This window comes from Lissotriton helveticus, chromosome 10 (genome assembly GCF_964261635.1).
Source record: "Lissotriton helveticus chromosome 10, aLisHel1.1, whole genome shotgun sequence".
In the NCBI taxonomy this organism is placed as follows: domain Eukaryota; kingdom Metazoa; phylum Chordata; class Amphibia; order Caudata; family Salamandridae; genus Lissotriton; species Lissotriton helveticus.
The window spans coordinates 32450248-32470638 of NC_136071.1; the positions used below are offsets into that span (position 1 = coordinate 32450248).

The window sequence follows — 20391 nt, forward strand, 5'->3', positions numbered from 1 at the left end:
AATTAGGACTGAGCCGTGTGGCAGAGTGGATGCAGGTGAACCTCCTGAAATTAAACGGAGACAAGACGGAGGTGGTCATTCTGGGCAAGCAAAAGCACCTCTGGAGCCCCGCACATTGGCCGTTAGAAATGGGCCCCCCACCCCTTCCAGTGACGCAGGTTCGCAACCTTGGCTTTGTCCTGGATGATTCGCTCTCCATGCGGCATCAAGTGGTCAAGGTGGCAGCCACCTGCTTTCCCATCCTGGGGTGGCTCCGGAAAATCCTATGGATGCTCCCAGTCTCGACGAGGGGCTCGGTGGTCTAGGCTTTGATTTCTTCTCGCCTGGACTATGGCAATGTGCTTTATCTCGGAGTTACCTTGGAGATTCAGAGGAGACTTTAGCTTGTCCAGAACTCGGCTGCCCGCCTCCTTTGTAAGGTCCCGTGGAGATCTCCCATCTCCCCCTTTCTTAAGGACCTTCACTGGCTCCGTATTGAAAACCGAGTCAAATGTAAGGCTCTTTGCTTTATGCACAAGATCAAACAAGGGTCGGCTCCAGCTTACCTACAGTCCCTTGTTCAACAATACTCTCCATCCCGCCTCCTTAGATCATCATCCCAAGGAAACTTCCTGATTCCGCGCTTCAAACTGATGAGAATGGGCGGACGCTCTTTCTCCTGCGTTGCCCCTAGGCTGTGGAATTCTCTTCCTGTTACATTGAAACTTGAACCATCTTTGATGAAATTCCGCAGAGACCTTAAAACCTGGCTCTTTCCTCAATAACAACTGCGATTTGTAATCACTACTCTACTGGCGCCGGGAGACCCCTTGTGGGTAGCTGTGCGCCCTATAAATTCAACTACAAATACAACTACAAATACAAATAGTTGGCAAAGAGTTTTTAAGCCATGGTGTTCTCCAATTTTTCATCCTCAGATTTTCCATACCAATGTGTGTTATCAACAGACATTTAACGGTTTTGGTTTCAAGCTTAAATTGGAACCTAAAGGCCACAAGCTACAGAGATAGCTGCAGCAATGTGCCCATAAAAGACGTCAGACATTACTCAAGGTCAGGCTGCAGGCAAGGTTTCCTTTCTCCCTCCATAACTGTACAGCATTATCCCAAATCTCTCTAGCACAATGAGGACAAAATCTGTTGTCTTGGCTGTCATTAATATTAAGAAAACCAGTACCTGTGAAGAGGATGACAATTAGGCCTGGTGCTTGCCAGACCTGCAGCCATTTTAATCTGGTTCCTTTTACTTCGCATAAGGACTCGGAAGGGCATTCTGGGATCTTGTCACTTGTGCGGGTCAGCAGTGCGCTAACTAGTGCTTGTTCTGTGAAAGGTTATTCTCGTCGAGGTCAGCATGAGACAGGGATGTAAAGTTCTGAAAATGCTCCAGCAGTGAATGGGTGCACCTTTACTTACAGCACGTTAAAACTACAAACAAATGCTCTACTATTGCATACTTGTTATTATCATTAGGATACCCATTAAGTAGCTGGGAAAAACACTTGCATCTGAAATCCACCTGTAATTGTGACTTAGAAGAAGATGCCTGTGTGGAGAAGCAAGATATCAGCCAGGCCCAGCTGCCCAAAGTTCAGAAGAGGATACTTTGAGAAGATAGGTCACCAATGAATCTACATGAAGCCTTGACGCTCAGGAAGTTACAGCCGACAGGGAACCTGAGAGAACTGCTGGAAATCCCACCGGGCCGTGGAAAAGGTAAGCACCACCTGCCGTGGACCAACACAACTTCAGGGTCGCCTAACTTCTCATACAAGCTCAAGAGAAGCATGGAGGTTTTGGCCTGGATTCCCTTGGCCCGCATTGGTCAGCCTGTTTAACGAATATTACCAGGACTTACAGTTCCAGGGATATGGTGCCTTCCCTAAAAGGTGCATGGATACCAACACTACATCAAGTTCACTACTGCCACTGCTACACCACTACACTGTTGGTATGAGTACAAGCGGATCTCTCAGTGGCATTTCCAGATGTCCACAAGACATTAATGAAAATCTGGCCCCTAAAGGTAGGAGATCCAGAGGGGCATTTAATATGGGTGCCCACATTCCTAATTTAGCAGTGAGCCCACCTGCATCTAACCTTTGACCACTTGGAGCCCTAACTACTCCCTCCCAGTGACTGGGAGCAGAGCATCAGAGCCCGGTTACCAGAAGCCCAGTAGCTCCATTCATTTAAACACCATTCCTTTGAGATCCTGACCTATCTTGCAACTTAGATGAGACAAGGAACTAGGACAGATGACAGATCAAATTTAAATTTAACGCTTGACATTTCTAACATCGCCTCTGCCCCCCTGACTGGTGAGCCATAAACAGCAGCAACCAAGAACACCGACCCTTACACAAATACAGTATGACTGCTCATATGTTTCCAGGGTATTACAAGTCAGAATGTTAACACTATAAATGTATTTGGATTCCTATATATGGGTTCCAGATGGTACTAACAACTTCAGTGGTTTTGGTGTACATTTTTATCTCACCTATTCTATATTACTTACCAGCAAACAAAGATCTATTCTTCTGAGAAAAGCTAGATCAGACATTCAGGTTTATTCAGCACCATTTATTGTTATTCTTAAAGTATATACGTTTCTACCTCCTGTTTTCACATTGAGGAAGGGTTGACTGTAAAATGTCATTATCCCTGAAGAATCAAGTTTCCCAAAGCGAGGTGGCACACAGTTGTGAGGAAAATGTTTCTGATCCTGTTAGCATCTGTTCGAGGGCAGGTAGTGCAGTAGATTCACATTTTGTGCATACTATTGGCATCTGGTGTTGAGCAAGTTGTTTTTCTTAGAAGAAGTCTTTCGAGTCATGAGGCAGTGTGAATCCTCCCCTTGTGGTAATGCGAACAGTCATCGATTCCATTGTTCCCGCGCGGCGGGTGAATATGGAATACCAAGCGAAGTAAAGTTTACAGAGATTCTATGAAAAAGAGGAAAATTAGATTGTAAAGAAGATTACAAACAGCCACAGGCGTCCGTGGAGGAGGGTGGGCACATGTGAATCTATAGCACTACATGTCACAAACAGATTCTTATAGGGTGAGTAACATTTTCCATTCGAGGAATGTGGGGCTGTAGATACACATGCAGTGCAGAGACTGTAAAGCAGTCCTCACAAAAGTGGTGACTAGTCTGTGGGTGTTGTAGTAGATTGAAAAAGTGTACAAAGTAATGCTTGACCAATATTAACTTGGTGGTGACCTAGTACATCCGCACAGTAATGTTTTGTGAAAGTGTGAGGTGTGGACCAAGTAAGTGCTCTGCATATGTCAGCTAATGGGATGTTCCCCAAGAAAGTCATAGAGGCTCCTTTCTTCCGAGTGGAGTGGGCTCTAGGAAGAGCGGAAAAATTTTTCTTAGCTTTAGTATAGCATGCCTGGATGCATTTGACAATCCCTCTAGGAATGCCTGACTTGGATTAAGCCATCCCTTTGTATGAGGTATGGAGAAAGCAACAAAGAGTTGTTGTGTCTTTCTAAATGGTTTACTTCTATCAATGTAGTTCAGGAGGGATCACATTATGTATGGAAAGCCCGTTCTGCAACAGAATCAGGTTTTGGGGAAAACACAGAAGTTCAATAGATTGGTTAAGTTGGAAGTGAGATACCATCGTAGGGAGAAATTTGGGATTGGTATGAAGGGCAACTTCTATGCCTATGTAGTTGGAAGAAAGGTTCTTCCAGGGTTAAGGCCTGCAGCCACTGACACGCCTGTGTGAAGTAATAGTAACAAGGAATGACACCTTCCAAGAGAGGAATTGAAGGGGGAAGGAGTGGAGCGGCTCAAAGGAGGGCCCGGGAGCATTGAAAGTACAATGTTGAGATTTCATGTTGGGGCTGGAGGAACCCATGGAGGTATTACCCTTTTGAGACCCTCCATGAGAGCTTTAATGACTGGAATCAGAGCAGAAACCTGCAGATGTAATAGGTAACCAACAATGTCCTGCGCCATGGCTTCAAATGGATCAATGTGTTTTGAGTGACAGTAAGTAGCACACAAATCTTTTCCACTTTGCCGCATAGCAGGTCCGGGTGGTAGGTCATCCCGCTTCCTTAACCGCATGCGCGCTAGCGGTTTTCCCGCTGCGGGCTGCGATTTAAAAAAACCTGTGTTACGTGACGAACTCAGCTCGTCATCCGCGTAGCGCAGGTTACGCCCATGACGAGCTGAGCTCGTCATGAGCGTAGAAGGGGTTAAGACTGTTCATGCATTACAAAGAAAGGTCGAAGTATCCAAATCCTATTACCTCAGGAGCCAGATCGCAAGGTTGAGTGCCCTAGGATCTGGGTGCTCAATTTCTCCATGGTTCTGTGTGAGAAGGTCCGGCTTGTTGGGGAGCCTCTCGTGCGGAATAAGAGAGCTCTGAACCATGGCTGGAGAGCCCAATTGGGAGCCACCAGGATAAGTGTGAGGGACATCTGCCAAAGCCTCCACACCACAAACAGAAGGAGAAGGAGGGAGAGGTGGAAAAGTGTGGGCAAATATCCCTGACCAGTTCTTCCATAGTGCATTGCCCATGGACTGTGTGTGTGGGAACCTGGAGGTGAATTTGGGGCATTTGGTGTTTTCTGCAGTTGCAAATAGGTCTACTGCTATAAAGCCCCAACTGCAGAAGTAGTGGAGGTGGACTTGATGATGGAGTTCCTACTCGTGGACTTCTTGCAGCATCCTGCTGAGGGTGTCGGCAAAGTTGTTATTTATCCCTGGAAGGTACTCGGCAAGCAAATGAATGTTGTGAGGGAGACCCCATCACCAAATGCTTTGGGATAACTGCCAGAGTTGTGGTGAGGGTATGCCCCACTGTTTCTGAAGGTAATACAGGGCTGTCATATTGCCCATGCAGACAAGGAGAGCTTTTCCTATCAGTTGAGGTAGGAAAACCTTCAGCACTAGATAGTTGGCCAGAAGTTCCAAGTGACTGATATGGAGATCCTGTTGTGCGCGGGCCTTGAACAGTCCGATCCTGTCGATGGGCCACCCCATATCGTAAGGGAGGAGTCCGCTGTGAGGGTCCTCAGCGAAACAGGGTCAAGGGAAGGTTGCCCCAGCAACAGGTTGTTGGTGTTCCACCACTGCAGTGAGTGATGTGGGCAGTGGTCTTTGTACACTTGATCGTCCCAAAAACCCTCTACTTCAATTCATTGTTGCGCTAGACATTCTTGCAACAGACACATGTATACCCTAGTATGGAGGCGATCCTGCCTAGGAGGTGCATAAGCGTTCTGACTGTGACTTGTTGATGTGGCTGGAGAAGAGGGATCAGTGCTTAAAAAGACTAAAGCCGAGCAGGGTTTGGAAAGGCCAAGCCTACCTCCATCTTGAGAGTGGCCCCAAGTAGGGTGGCATCAGGAGGGGCTGGAGGTGGGATTTTTTGGCACTGATGGTAAACCCTAACCTGTGAAGCCGATCGATTGCGACTTATGCATGCTTGCGACATAGCTGGTGGGTGGCACTTTTGATCAGTCAGTCATCCAGGTAAGAGAAGAACGGACTGTCCTGCCTTCGGTGGTGTGCGACCTCCACTACAAGTCACTTGGTAAACACCTGAGAGGCGCAGTAATAACCCCGAAGGGGAGTACTTTGAATGGATAGTGTTTTCCACTGACCATAAACCGGAGCTATTGGAAATGTGTCCGATATATTGGTACGTGGAAACAGGCGTCCTACAGGTCGAGAGAGGTCATGAAATCACCCTGCTGAAGAAGCGGAATAACATCCTGGAAGGTGACCATATAAAAGTGTCGCGATAGGAACTATTCATTTAGTGGTCTGAGGTCAAGAAAAGGACTGTGGGACCTGTTCTTTGTGGGTATTAAAAAGTACAGGGAGTACACTTCCGTACGTTGCTGATGGTAGGGGACGGGTTCTATAGCCCCTTTGATAAGGAGTAATTGGACCTCTTTTATGAGAAGTTGGAGGTGTTCTGGAGAGTCCGTGTTCGCAAGCTGGACTGGTGGGAGGCATGGAAGTGAGCTCTAGACAATAACCATGTTGGATAATATCCAATACCCACTGGTCTGAGGTGATGGACTGCCATGTGGGAAAAAAGCCTTGAAGGTGCCCAGTGCTGTGTAGTCAGGGGGTAAGAAGGGGTTTGGTGGGGGTTGCACTCCTTTGGGGGAGCTACATTTCCCTCTGCGATTAGAATTACTGCGACTGTAGGACCCTCTAAAGAACCCTCTGGGAGAGGCTAGCTGTCCCTAGGTGTGCTGTCAAGACTTAGAAGCTTCGGGGGAAGCGGCCTTCAAGCCTCCACGACAGGAGGTACTGCGAAAGGTGACACGAGGAGCAGGAGTCTCGAGCGCTCCTATCGCTTTCGCTGTCTCTGTGTCCTTTATAATTGTTTCTAACATTTGCTCAACTTGTGAGCCAAAAAGGTGCTGCCCATCCAAGGGCATGCTCGGCAGATGCTGCCGAACTTCTGGTTTGAAGCCAGAGGTACAGATCCAGGAGTTTCTACATAACAAAACGCAAGAATTAACACCCCTGGCAGCAATGCCTGCTGTATCTATGGCACAGTAAATGGCAGCGCTCGATATCTGCTTGTCCTCAGAGACTATCTCATGTCCCCTCTTCCTGCGTTCCCCTGGGAGGTACTACAAGAGCTCCTCCATTTCGTCCCAGTGGGTGTGGGCATAACGTGCGAGTAGGCTGATGCAATTGGCAATGCACCAATGGTTGGCAGATTGTGAGGCTGCCCTTTTGCCTGCAGCATCTATGCGCTTGCTCTCTTCTCCTGGAGCGGGGCATCCCCCCTGGCCTGGGAGTTGGCCTGTTTACGAGCCGTAGTGACCACTAGGAGTCAGGTGTGCGTTGGCCACAAATATAAATTGGATTCGTAGAGGAAGCTTTGTATTCCTTACCTGCCCTGGTTGTTATGACCCTGGCTTGGACGGGGTCCTTAAAAATGTCAGGCGTGTGGCGTAGCATGCCCTTAAGCATGGGAAGGTACTGAGTAGAGCGGTGAGTGGAGGAGAGTGTTTCAAAGAGGAAGTCCTCCTCTAAGGGCTCTGTATGAATGTCAACCTCTGGAACAGGGCCGCTCTACCCATCAAATCCTGATAAGATGCAGAATCGTCCGGAGGAGAGAGAAGGGAATAACCCCTCTCCAGGGAATAAAACATGGTGACCTGCTGCACTCGGCCCATCCCCTGCCCCAACCGGCCATGGATATTGTTGTAAATGAAGCACCAAACACAGTAGGCGATTGTAGGAGGTTCCTTTATTCTCAGTAAGAGAAAGCGTAAGAGCAGACCACCAACAGCAGCAACAACAGGTCAACTGCCAAAGAGTGGAACTCACAGAGAGAAGGCAGGGTAGAACATAGAACATAGAACAAGTAATGAATGCATAACACAGAAAGACTAGAATGTCAACTTGGCAAGAACTAGTATGTACTACACATCTTCTTCCTTTCTGTTGTTTGAAAGAACAGAAAAAAAAACAAAGGAAAAGAAAAAGAAAAAAAAAACTAACAAACAAAATCCTGTAAGTAAGTAGGAGGCCGCCGAGGCCTGAGAGGGCGTGCAGAAGGAGCAGGGCTTGGAACAGGGACCGGGCCCGGCAACAAAGCAGGTGCATCACCCCCACCAGAAACAACAACTTCATCTTGCACAAGGGAAGCAAGAGGCACACCATTAGAGGGTAAGGAGACATCTGACTCATTGGCCAGCAAAAATCCACTAGAGGAAGAATCAGTGGGAGAGGTGGGAGAAACTGAAACCCCAGAGTGCACAGGAAACAAAGGGGAACCCCCCTTTTCTCTCTTGTAGAGAGCAACTCTCCTGAAGTTCCAGCACTCGCCATTATTCAAAATGACGCAATGGTTGAGTACTTTTTTGACTTTAAATGGACCCTTAAACTTGGACAAACCTCTTTGAAGTCTGCCCAATTTGATCTTGACTAAATCTCCCACAAGGAAAGGAGGAGAAAAAGAAACATTTGAGGAAGAATCAGCTTGGGAATCATCCGGAAAACTACCCTGAGCCTGCAGGGTGACAACATCCCTCATCCATGACGGGACCAACTTCAACCCAGGATCACGTCCTCTCATTAACTGAAAAGGAGACAAATCACCACTAGCCAAAGGAGTGGTGCGGTAGGCCCAGAGCATCTCATCAACCATCTTCCTGACAATGTGACCACCACTAGACGCCATCTGTATGATACCCTTAACCACTTTATTGGCTCTCTCGCAAACGGCATTGCCCTGAGGGTTGTATAAAGATGTAAGGTGATGGGAGACACCACATCCCTTCAAAAAGGTCTCCATGTCCTTGGAGGTGAGTTGTGGACCATTGTCTGTGATTAAGACAGAAGGCAAACCCTCATCCTTAAAAAGATGACCCAAAAACCTGATGGAGTAGGAAGAAGTGATATCATTAGTAAAATGAACAACCAACCACTTGGTAAAAATATCAATGACCACAATGGCAAATCTATCGCTTTCCCCTAACTCACCCATAGGGCCAATGAAATCAAGGGCAATGGTATGCCAAGGTAAATCTGGTGAAAGAACATGAGCACCATCAACAAGCTTAGGACCAGTCTTCAATCGTTTCTCCCCTTCCCTACAGAGAGAACAGCTCTCAACCCACTCCACAACCTGGGAGTCAACACCAGGCCACCAGAAGTGGTCTTTCAAACGCCTTTGGGTAAGTGTCTGGCCCATGTGCCCTTCATGTGCCAAAGCCAGTAACTTGGTTCTTAACCCGAAGGGGGGAACGAATTTCTCGCCTTTAAAAAGAATGCCCCCAACAACAGAAAGATCATCAAGGACTTTAATGTAAGGACGAACCGCAATAGGAACAGAACTTTCCCGTCTAGACCCCAACCCTATGAGTCTGATGACCTCCTGAAGAGTGGCATCAGAAGACATTTCTCTGGACCAGTCACTGGGAGAAAAAACGCCTTCACCTACAAAAACGGCATCTTCCACCGAGGCCACAGCTAAATCATCTGAGTCAAGAGAAACAACTGAATTGTGAGGAGAACGCCAATCCATGGACAGCCTCGAGAGACAATCGGCTTGGACATTTTTCCAGCCTGGGACGTATTCTACCGAGTACTGAAACTCCTGTAGTCTGGCCGCTAGCTTCATAAGGCGGGCAGAACCCTTACCTGCTCCCCCAGGAGAAAGAACCTTGATCAGAGGTTTATGGTCAGAGCGCAAAGTGAAGTTCATGCCCCACAAAAAGGTACGAAAATACTCAACAGCCCAAGAGGCCGCTAACGCCTCCCTTTCGATAACGGAATAGTTCTTCTCCGTATCCGTAAGGGTCCTGGAAGCAAAGGCGATGGTGACTTCTGATTCCCCACATAACTGAGACAACATAGCCCCCAAACCATGTGCACTTGCATCAACAGTGACGATAGAGCTGTTGCGTACATCAAAAGGAGATAAAATTTTAGCATTGCAGATTTCATTTTTGATGTTCACAAAACATTTTTCTTGCTCAGCCCCCCAAATAAAACTTACACCCCGTTTAAGCAAAGACCTAATAGGCACAGTCTTGTCAGAAAAGTTATGTACAAACTTAGAGTAGTACTCTATCAACCCCATGAAAGAACGGAGCTGGTCTTTGTCAGAGGGCGAGGGTGCAGAACGAATAGCCTCACATAGGTTTCTTTTGGGCTTGATACCAGAGGCAGTGATAGTGTAGCCCAGATAATCCACTTCACACACACCAAACAAACATTTATCCTTCCGTAAAGTCAAACCAGCAGCAGATAACTTCTCAAGAACAACATTCAAAGTGTAATTGTGCTGAGATTCAGTTAGACCATAAATGAGAATGTCGTCTTGAAAATAGACCACCTTGGGCACACCTTTGAAGATACCGGACACCATGCGCTGAAAAACGCTGGCTGCTGACTTGAGACCAAATGGCAAACGAGTAAATTGGAAGGTACCCCAGGGAGTGATGAAGGCTGTGAGGGACTTGGAGTCTTGGTGGAGGTCAATTTGATGGTATGCACTCCTGAGGTCCAATTTCGAGAAAAATCTCGCACCATTAAGGGTAGTAACCAATTCAGATATGTTGGGTAGTGGGAAGGTGTCAGCAACAACGCAGTGGTTGAGAGACCTGAGGTCAACGCAGAAACGGAGCTTGCCGTCAGCCTTCTTGGTGACGACAATGGGCGAAACCCACGGAGAGGCTTCAACAGGCTCAATGACACCAGAACTCAACATGTCATCCAAGAGACCCTTGACCTCATCCCTAATGATGATAGGAATGCGTCTCACCTTGTGTTGTATGGGAACAGAGTTGGGTTTGATTATGATTTTATGTGAATAGCCCTTAAGTCGACCCAAACTTTCACCAAAGACATTTTTAAATCTAGAGAGTAAAGAAGACAGATCAGATTCCTCCACCACCATGACCTGTGGATCAGCTCGGGGATTCACAACAATGCACAGGTCATATTGGTGTATCCAACCAAGGATAGCAGGACCAGACTCTGAGACATACACCTTACCAAAAATTTGTCTGGTTGAGAACACAATGTTGGCCTCAAAGTACCCCAAAATGCTCAGTGGTTCCCCTTGATACCCCCCAGGAGAAATATCCGTGGGAAAAAAGGAAGTCATACCCCACAATTCAACAACCAGTGAGTAGGGAATAATTGTATACCGCGAACCAGTATCAACCATCAAATAAACTTGCTTTTCATTAATAATGAAAAGAGCCTTAGGTCTATTCCTACGTTTGTGGTCTTCGCGTTGAAGATCACTATCATCACCCACAACCAAAATTTTGTCCAAGTCATCTTCAACTATTGTAATATCGCTAAGATATGAAACAGAAGAGCGGGCTTTACCTCTGCAAACACGAGCGTAATGCCCCAATTTGCCACATTTCATGCATTCCTGTTTGGCTGCAAAGCAAAATTTGGAATCAGAAGCATGTGCCAGGCTACCACACCTCAGACATTGCCTGGAAGAAGAAGGTTTAACAATGTTATTTGACTTAACATTAACAGACTTTTTGTTGAAGAATTTTCTCTGTTTAAGAAGTGCAACTTCGTCTTGGTCATCATCTCCTTGACTCGGAGGCATATACGAATGACAAGACACCTCACCAACATCAGATGAAATTGCCCTCTTTTCCAACTCTCGCATACATCCTTGGGACTGTTCAACAACTTTCGCCAAGTCAATTGCTGTTTGTAGATTGGGATTTTTCGCTGCCCAAAGACGTTCCTGAATTTTTTTATTATTGCATTGTACAATAAGCTGATCCCTGATCAGCTCATCAGTCATATTGCCAAACTTGCATTTCACTGACATTTCACGCAACCTAGAAACAAAGTCGTCTATGCTCTCACCAGTTTTTTGGCTTTTGGTGTAAAATTTATACCTGTTCATAACCAGGTTTTCCTCCTTGGCATACCTGACCTCAAGGCGAGACACAGCCTCCTTATACTCATCCAACGGGGCCTGTGCGCCAGGTACAAGAACTTGAGGCAAGAACCTGAAGACACGTTGTCCTTCTTTACCTAGCGAACTTAGAAGCAGTGCTTTCTTGCGTTTCGGAGAGAATTCTTGAGCATCCAGCGCATCAAGATAGTTCTCAAACATGGGAAACCAGTCTTCCCATGATATGCTGGGTTGGCCAGGCAAAGAAAGAAAGCTAGGCGGCAAAACAATAGATCCTGCTTGTAGTAATGACTGTTCAGCCATGTTTGAGTAGAGGTGAGAGTCACAAACAGAGTCAACTGCGAAGAATTAAATATACCAAAAGAAACGAGTCAGGAGAAATGAGCAAATAAATAGTTAATGATAGGAACGTGTTCCAAAACGAAACGCTACAAAAAGAAGTAAGTAAAAACTTTACTTGTCACAAATGCGCACAAGACGAGCGCATCGTCGTTGCTGGAGTTGAATGTGTTACCATGGTAATCTAAGATGGCTCCCAGCGTGATGACGTGGACGCGTTGTGCGTCTGAGACGACGTGTTGAGACGATCACGCAAAGGAAGAGGAGCGCATGCTAGCGTCACAAGCTAGCGTCACAAGCAGGATCGCTGACTCCCCCGGAGAATTCCACTGCGTCATCAAAGCTGCAGAGACGCCGAGGGAGTAGGAGATAGCCAAGCAGGAGACAGAGGTGAAGAAAAGCAAGCGGAACAGAGGCAGAAGAGGTAAAAACTTGCCGATTCCGCTGATTCCGTGGTAGATGCTAAAGTGAAACCATCAATCCTCGTTTAGTCCTCGTAGGCAGGTTCTCCAAGCGTAGACAGGAATTCAACTCGGTCTGCTCTTAAATGAAGTCGGAAGGTGGCGGAAAGGTGCAAGTTTCGAAGAAACGTCGCCAAAATACTGTTGTAAATGAAGCACCAAACACAGTAGGCGATTGTAGGAGGTTCCTTTATTCTCAGTAAGAGAAAGCGTAAGAGCAGACCACCAACAGCAGCAACAACAGGTCAACTGCCAAAGAGTGGAACTCACAGAGAGAAGGCAGGGTAGAACATAGAACATAGAACAAGTAATGAATGCATAACACAGAAAGACTAGAATGTCAACTTGGCAAGAACTAGTATGTACTACAGATATGGACTTCCTTGTTGTCATGTTGAGATTGAGACAGTTGTCCTTCATCATCCATTTGTGGAAGTTACCTCTGGTGGTGGCGTGGTCTTCTGACAGCGAGATGATGAGCTGGGTGTCTTCGGCGTCGGTGTAGGAGATGATGTTGGGTCCCTGCGATCTGACGGTGCTGGCCAGAGGGGTCTAATACATGTTGAAGAGAATGGGGCTGAGGGACGATCCTTGAGGAACACCATAGATAATGAACTTGGGTTCTGAGGCAAGCGGTGGGAGACAGATTCTCTGGGTTCTTCTGGTGAGGTATGAGGAGATCAGCTTGAGGGCGTCTACATGGATTCAGATGGGGTGAAGTCTGTTGATCAGAATGTGATGGGAGACAGTGTCAAAGGCAACTGAGAGGTCCAGGAGGATGAAGGCTGCTGTTTCGAAGTGGTCCAGGAGGGCCCTGATGTCATTGGTGGCTGCGATCAGGGCTGTCCCAGTGCTGTGGTTGGCTCGGAATACGGATTGAAAGTGATCCAGAAGCTTGTTGGGCTACAGGTGTTCGGTGAATAGCTGGTTGATTGCCTTCTCGAGAACCTTCGATGGGTAGGGGAGCAGGGAGATGCTGGTTTTTCTTTGGTTCTGCTGGTTTGGCGGATGCTTTCTTCAGGAGGGGCCTCACTTCGACGTCTTTCCAATCTGCAGGGAAGGAGGCAGAGGTCATGGAGGTGTTCAGGACTTTCTTGAGCTCATCGCCAATCGTCTTGAGCCCACAGTTGAAGGCGAGGTGGGGACAGGGGTGTGTGGGTGCACCTGACTGCACGGAGTTCATGATGGAGATTTTGGCTTGAGCTGTGAGAGGGTCCCAGTGGGTGATCAGGTGTTCGAGGTTTTCGTTCATGGATGTGAGCAGGCGGATGCGGTCAGCGGCAGTGGGCTGGGTTTGAAGTTTTCGTAGATAACATATCTTGTAGTGGAAGAAGTCTGTCAGGGAGTCCCACAGCTCTTGGGAGGGGGTGATGCTGTCCTCAGCGGCTGCGGGCTTAGAGAACTCCTTCACGATGGCGAAGAGCTTCTTGGTGCATTTAGTGCTGGACTATATGTGGATTCTATGCAGTCTGCTAGGGCACTCTTCTTTGTTTCTTTCAGGCGGCAGTGATACCGGTTGAGTGCTGCCTTGAAGGTGGTGTGGTCTCCTGTGTCTTTGCTGATGAACACTTCCTCTCTAGTTTCCGGTAGTTGGTTTTGGTAGATTTCAACTTCGTGGTGAACTAGCTCACTTTTCTCGCCGGTCCTTTGGATTTGGCTGGTTTGGCGTGGGCGACTGTCGCCGCATTTAGTGATCCACTGGGAGAGGTTCTGGATTAGATGTTATGTCTGGAACGTGCGAGTTGAGAGCCTTGTTCCATTGGTCTTCTGATATTTTTTTCCAGTGTCTGAGTGTGGAGCTGGGGGTCATGGTACCAGTGTTGGTAAGTCCTGAGATGGTGAAGTGGACGCTGTAATGGTCTATCCTGGGAGGGGTGGTTGTGCTTGACTGTCGCTGGTCATGAAAATCTGGTCAAGCGCATATCCTACGATGTGGGTGGGGTCGGTGACAGGTTACTTGAGGCCGATGCTGCTCGTGCTTTCATGGAGGTTGGTTGTGTTGGTGTCAATGTGGTCGTCGCAGTGGAAGTTAAGATCTCCTAGGAAGATGTAGTGCTCAAAATCGATGGCGATCAGGGCGATGATGTCAGACATGGCGTTGCAGAAGCTGGGGCAAGCTCTTGGTGGTCTTTAGGCAAAGGTGTCTCTGATGGCGCTTTTTCCATCTGGGTGGAGTTGGAAGTTGAGATGCTCCATTATCAGAGTTGATTCATCTTAGGAGGTCATGCAGCGGATGGTGTCCTTGTAGACGAAGGCAATTCTACCTCTATTTTTGTTGGTTCAGTCTTGGTGTGTTATCTTGTGGCCTTTGGGTGGCTATGACGATGTTTTGTTCAGAGGTGGGGTTCAGCCAGGTTTCTGTGAGGAAGATGACGTTCGGGGTGAGGGATGCGATCATGTCCCAGATCTCCATGGCATGTTTGCCGAGCGATCGTGCGTTAAGTGGGATGCACTGGAATTCTACTGTGGCGGTCTGGGCCATCGAGATGGATGCAGTTGTGTTCGCGGTGTCTCCGGCGCTGTTGGTTGCTCTGGTGTTGCTAGAGAAGAAGCAGCAGTGACAGGTGAAAGGTGCTACCCTTGATTGTGGAGATGCCATGCAGCAGTTGTTGTTGTTGTGGCATCTGTGGTCCAGGGCTCGGAGCTCTGTGGTGGAATATCTGTGGGTGGAAGGAGGGTTGGGTTGAAGGAGGGCTAGTGTTCCTGGTGTTGGGAAAGGTCCAGTAACGGACGGGTGCAGACAGACTTGCCTTAGCGCTTCTGCTGCGTGCATCCGCTGAGCGGTCGCGCTGTGACCTTTATTAAGTAGGCCCTAGGAGGTGGAAGAAGGTGGGCAGGGCCGACACAGGAGGAAACAAAACAATCGGCAGGAAGCAAGGGTGGAGCAGGGAGCAAAAAATGAAATTTCCAGGGGCAAGCAATCCAAAAATTGACAAAATGAGGCAGCAATCAAAGGCAGCAAGGGGCACGGACACGAGGGCCTGTTCAGCCATGGGATAGATGGTTTCAGAGTCAGTGAGCACAGTAGTGAGGCCAAATACACCTACTAAATCAACAGCTACTCACATGAGACTGCATCAACGTAAAGATCTGAGTTGAGACAGGAACTGCATTAGAAGGGGTAGCTGTAACTCAACAAATGTTTCAACATTCTTATGGGACGGAAAAACACTGACACACCTCTTTGCCTGTTATTATCTAATCATCAGTCTGACCATATCCTTCAACTTGGAGAGTCTCCTGTTCGGAAGCTGTTGGGACCGTGGTCAGATGGAAGTCAGTAGGCACACTCATTGTGCATATTAGAGCTTGTCATCTTTCTTTAGATATCACTTCAAACCTTAAAACAAGATCTGTTCTACCCAACTTAAAAAGAAAAATCACAAAAACTTGAATGACCAGATTTTGACAAATATTAAATATAATTTCTACCTCTATTCACTGTGGTCTTTAAAATAAACTTATCATAAGACTGTTTTTCAATCAGTAGTTGAATTCTAATTCTAGGCAATTTTCAGAACTGGCTGTGAAGGCCGAAGAAAACAGTCGCCAATGACACTGATGCAAAGAGGAGTTTGGGGGGTTCCTGATGACACCGGCATGCTAGAGGGAGAGGAATGCAAGAGGGTGAACCTTTTATGCTGCAAAAAGTGAATTTCTTATAGACTTCTGAGAGCTCACCAACCATCTAAAGATGCAATACTTTCAATCCTCCAGTTAGCAACACAGGCAGCACTTTTACTCTCTCATTTACTGTCACTTCCACAAAGGTTTTGCGAACTGCACTTACCTTCCAACTCCTTCAAACTCTGCTCTGATTGCGCACCTCCAAGCTCTTCCTAGAAGAGCAAAAACAAAAACGCGTCAGTGTTTACGTTTTTGAAGAAAACACGCTACATTTTTAATCCGCTGCCATGTTTTGAGCTTAGTGTGTTCTCCCACATAATAAAAGTCCCTAAAAATTGATCCCCTCGAGAAGTAAGATTACGGAATGATGAGTCCGTGGACTGTCGTCTGATGTCCCTTTATCTTCTACAGGTAGATGATGTAGATAAAGGAAACTGACTCATGCACATAGATACAGAACTCCATTCCTACTTCCATAGAGGCCTAAGAACGCCAGGGATGAAGACGCGTGTCTCTTTTCCACTTAGATGGACTCCCCACAGAGAGGTTAAGGACTGACTGGGGATAGAGTACAAAAACCAGGAAAGAGATATCCTTTTTCCGTAAAGTTCAATAAGAACACAGTAGGGCGGACTCGGTGTCCCTTGCTTGACAACCAGGGGTGTTCCAAGAAAGGGGACCCTGGACGTGAGCCTGTGGATAATGACTGGGGAGGAGGCGCTCTGGCTTACTCTTGTATTCGAGGCCAATACATCCTCTCGACAATCATTACTACTAAGAGAATGAGATTGTCAGACAGAACTAGGCCTCAGGAGCAGATACATTACCTGATTATCTTCAGAGGTGGTCAACTCCGGCGGGCAACCATCTTCCTGCGTCTCGGCATCCCCCATACTATGGCCGTCCAGCTTCATGTCACCAAGGACATCGCTAAGGGACGCCCTATGTCCGTTTGACTTCCCCTCCACCTGCTTTCGAGCAGCCATTTCTTTCTCGCAGCGTTCCTGCAGTGCTGTGGACAGGAGACAAAACAGTGAGAACTTGATTCCAAAGGAAACACACTCACTGATAAAATGCATCCAGCGCAGAAGAGAGTATAGGCACTATGCAAGAGAGCCCACAGGCAAAGACAAGGCAGTGTACCTAAAACAAAACCTCTCTTTCATCAACAGACTCTGCTAACGCGGTCCGGCACACAGCAAACAACATGTATCTGGATCAAATCTGGCACACGCTCATATTCTTCTGTAAGACCCAGCTCTTCGAGGAGCCTACAACTTCCAACTCTTAGAGGAGTCTGACAAGGGTGATGGTAGACCTCTCTGTGAAGTGTTTAAGAAGGGTTATGCTTTCTTCCAAGATGCAATGAATACATGAATTTCACTCTTGAACAAGGCATGTCAGGGTTATCTTTTGATTTGCTAGGAGCAGACACATTATTTACTTATAACTATTATTAACTGGCATAGGTACCGTTCACAAATACTTAGGATTGGGTGAACACACCGCTGATGTCTGTGAGAACACTATAGCAAAAAAAGATACTTACCTGTATCATTGGTTTTGCAACCTAAACCTATCATGGATTTGAAATCTCCTCCTGTGGTGGTTGAGTTCAGAATGGCATCTTGTTTACTTACATTTTAAATAATTGGTAGTTTAATACAGGCAGACCTGAAAAGCACAGCACCCCACACCTTGGGTACAGTAACTAGAAAGTATTTACCCTGACACGGTATGAAGTGTTTGGTCAGGAGTGTAATATTAGGACCCTCTATAGAAACAACCTTGTTTGCTACCCTTCCTCTCCAAGCAGGAGGAAAGAGGATGGTCAGTGAATCTGTACTAGCTTCAAGCTGCAAAACCACTAATAAAGGAAATTTGCTTCTGCGGCATGAAATTTCCATAGATAAATCTGTTGTACACCTGTAGCAAGGCAGTATTCCCTCACTTATCGACATGGCTGTTGGGTTCGAGTAGGTGACACATTTCTTAGAATTGTCCGCCTTACTGCCATTTCTCGCTTGAATATCTATGTCTACAGAAAATGAGCGCAAACAATCAGTCGCAGCCATACATATCTCTTCCAGTGAAATGCTTCCAAAACTAGCCAGCACGATTAATATTGGGTGAATAAAAGTGGACTAGCATATGGCATAATAATAAGATGCGCTGGACCTCTGGGTCTAAACCAAAACACCAGCAGTCATGCACTCAATCTTAAAACCAAGCCTGTGGCTAGCTATAAATGTACAAGTACCAGTGTGGTATGCTTTAAACACCATCTTTCCCTCTTGCACAATAATGTCAGCCACCTTCTCGTGCTTGTTAGGTAGGTGATATATGGTCTTAATTTTGGTGACTATATCTACTCAGGAGAGCTGTTGAATTAGTAATGGACTGTGCAATGACCACTTCAGGCTCGACATTCCTCTGCACAGCATCTATTCTCTTTACCAGGCAATGTTACTGGGTACTTTAGGGTTAAAGGATCTCTTCCCAGCAACTGTAAAAATCACCAACTCTGGTTCCACATGTATTAAATTCTGTAGGGCAAGTTTGTCTTTAAGCTCTGTGCAAGGTCTCAGCCGTTCAGCAAAGTTATTTTTACCCATCTGCAGAACCTAAGGCAACATAGTCAAGAAATCTCTTTCCTCTGTGATGAACAAGAGACAGTCTTCTTCCTCAAGATGTGCAGCCATTTTTAACAAGTTCACAGTAGGTGCTCGCCACATATTGTGGGGATTGTCTGACTAGATCAAATTTGAAATCCCTGACGGTGAAGCTAATGCATAATCCTTCCTTTTGTGATCCACCTTAAATCAAAGTTATCTTAAAAAGTGTAAACTGTTAACCCAACAGTCCACAACCTGTCACTATCAGTCTGATGAAGTGAGGACTTCCAGCATTCTAAGATTGGATCCTCTGGAAACACCTTAATACAACGGGGCACGGACGAAAGAAGGGCCGAGAGGCCACTGCAAGGCCTGTACATGGACAATGTTACCTTGATTAACTAAAGACCCTAAATGTGTTATGTAAAAGAATTTGTCCGCTGCTTGACACGTATTTGGTGTGACATGCTGAAATTGTGATCTTCCTGGTTTTTCTCAATTAAATGGTTTAAAAAAATAGACAGTTTCACCTATAGTGCAAAAAATGTCACATCTATTTAAAGCATGTCCCACTGGAAGAAACCCTGGCCATTGAAAAGCAAGGTGCTGGACCAGGGGGTATCCCCAGGGCTCATTTTCCTCAACTTTAACACACAGCCAGTTCTATAACTTCGTATCCTATCCAGTGAAGAAATACTTCGATACCCTCTTGGAAATATCTCACCCCTCTGGTGTTCCATCAATAACTTAGTTCTGGCGGCATAGAGGTAAATCTAGAGACCACAGTTGTGAAGCACATAGTCCTGTAAATAAGTTGAACTTCAGCCACCTTTGCGCATGGCGGTGCCAAGTAAGTCTTCGATGTCGAGTGATCCTTGAGCACTGGCAGGATTCAAGTGACTGATTGAGCATGCCTTCAATATACCTATGAGTCAATGATCTTCTGAAAGCAACAAGTTTCTAAAAACAAATTATCCTATTGTTGGCCCTGTCTCTGGTACAGCAAGGACTGGTTAATCCTTAGAAGCTGAAATGAAGCCGGACAGTGCAGACAATCAACACTTCTCCTGGTTTCACAGCGCTTAACAGTCTTTCTTGTCTTAAGACAGGTCATCTCGCCTTATATCCCTCATTATAAAAGATGTGAACCAACCAGGCAGTGTTTCACATCATGCTTAATCTTGAACATTTTTGAGTACTGAATGAAAACGCTTGCTATCACTACTATATCTTGGAATCGAGTACTCAGGAAACAAAATGCTGGATAATGGACCACGTAGACTACAACAAAGAGATGGATAGAAAGCTTGAATTCATCGCAGGTGCTGGTACCTTCTTGGGGCCACTTCCCAGTCCATTGTTCTTTTTGTACACCATACCACCTCAGATTAGACCCAGCTGTTTGCAAATGAGCCTGGATCATGACCCAATAGGAAAATGCCATGCGAAGCCGACAAGCCAGGACTGCTCTGTACTAAAACACAGGAAAGCCAAGACAGGTGTCGGCATATTTGGGGTTCTTCAGTCGGTGCAGCTTAGTTCCAGAGGCACAGTGAGCACAGGACCCATTGTATGGGCATACCCGTCACACTTAGGAAGCCGCGATGAAGTATACATAAAAGTGATGGTGGGAGGCTTGAACCAATCATAGCCACTGATAGTGACTCAGGCCACATCCAGGCCCATTGTTTTATTGCCCACCGGGACACCTCAGATTAGACTTAGAAGCATGCAAAGAAGTTTGCTCTTTCTCCAATAGGTACATTCCAGTCCGAACAGCTAAGTAGGTGGTAACGAGTCTGGGGTTGCTTGCGTTCCCACTTGGAGGGGACTTGGCCTGGCAGTTTGGGCTGGACTGTTCCCACCAGAGCAGGACCAAGACAGATTTGCATATGCAGAACCTCTGTCTAGAGTGACACAATAGGTGAAAAATGATTGCCAG

General features: G+C 46.6%; 1 protein-coding gene across 2 annotated transcripts in view; it reads right to left on the reverse strand.

Moving 5' to 3' along the window:
• The window catches only part of GRIPAP1 (GRIP1 associated protein 1), a 555884-nt gene that overhangs the window by 415421 nt on the left and 120072 nt on the right, over nucleotides 1–20391 (reverse strand). For both annotated transcript variants that reach the window (XM_078664658.1, XM_078664657.1), the window contains exons 7-8: nucleotides 16662–16846; nucleotides 15998–16046 (exon numbers count right to left, since the gene is read on the reverse strand). In XM_078664658.1, coding sequence (XP_078520784.1) covers nucleotides 15998–16046; nucleotides 16662–16846 — 234 coding nt within the window. The remainder of the gene's footprint in view (nucleotides 1–15997; nucleotides 16047–16661; nucleotides 16847–20391) is intronic.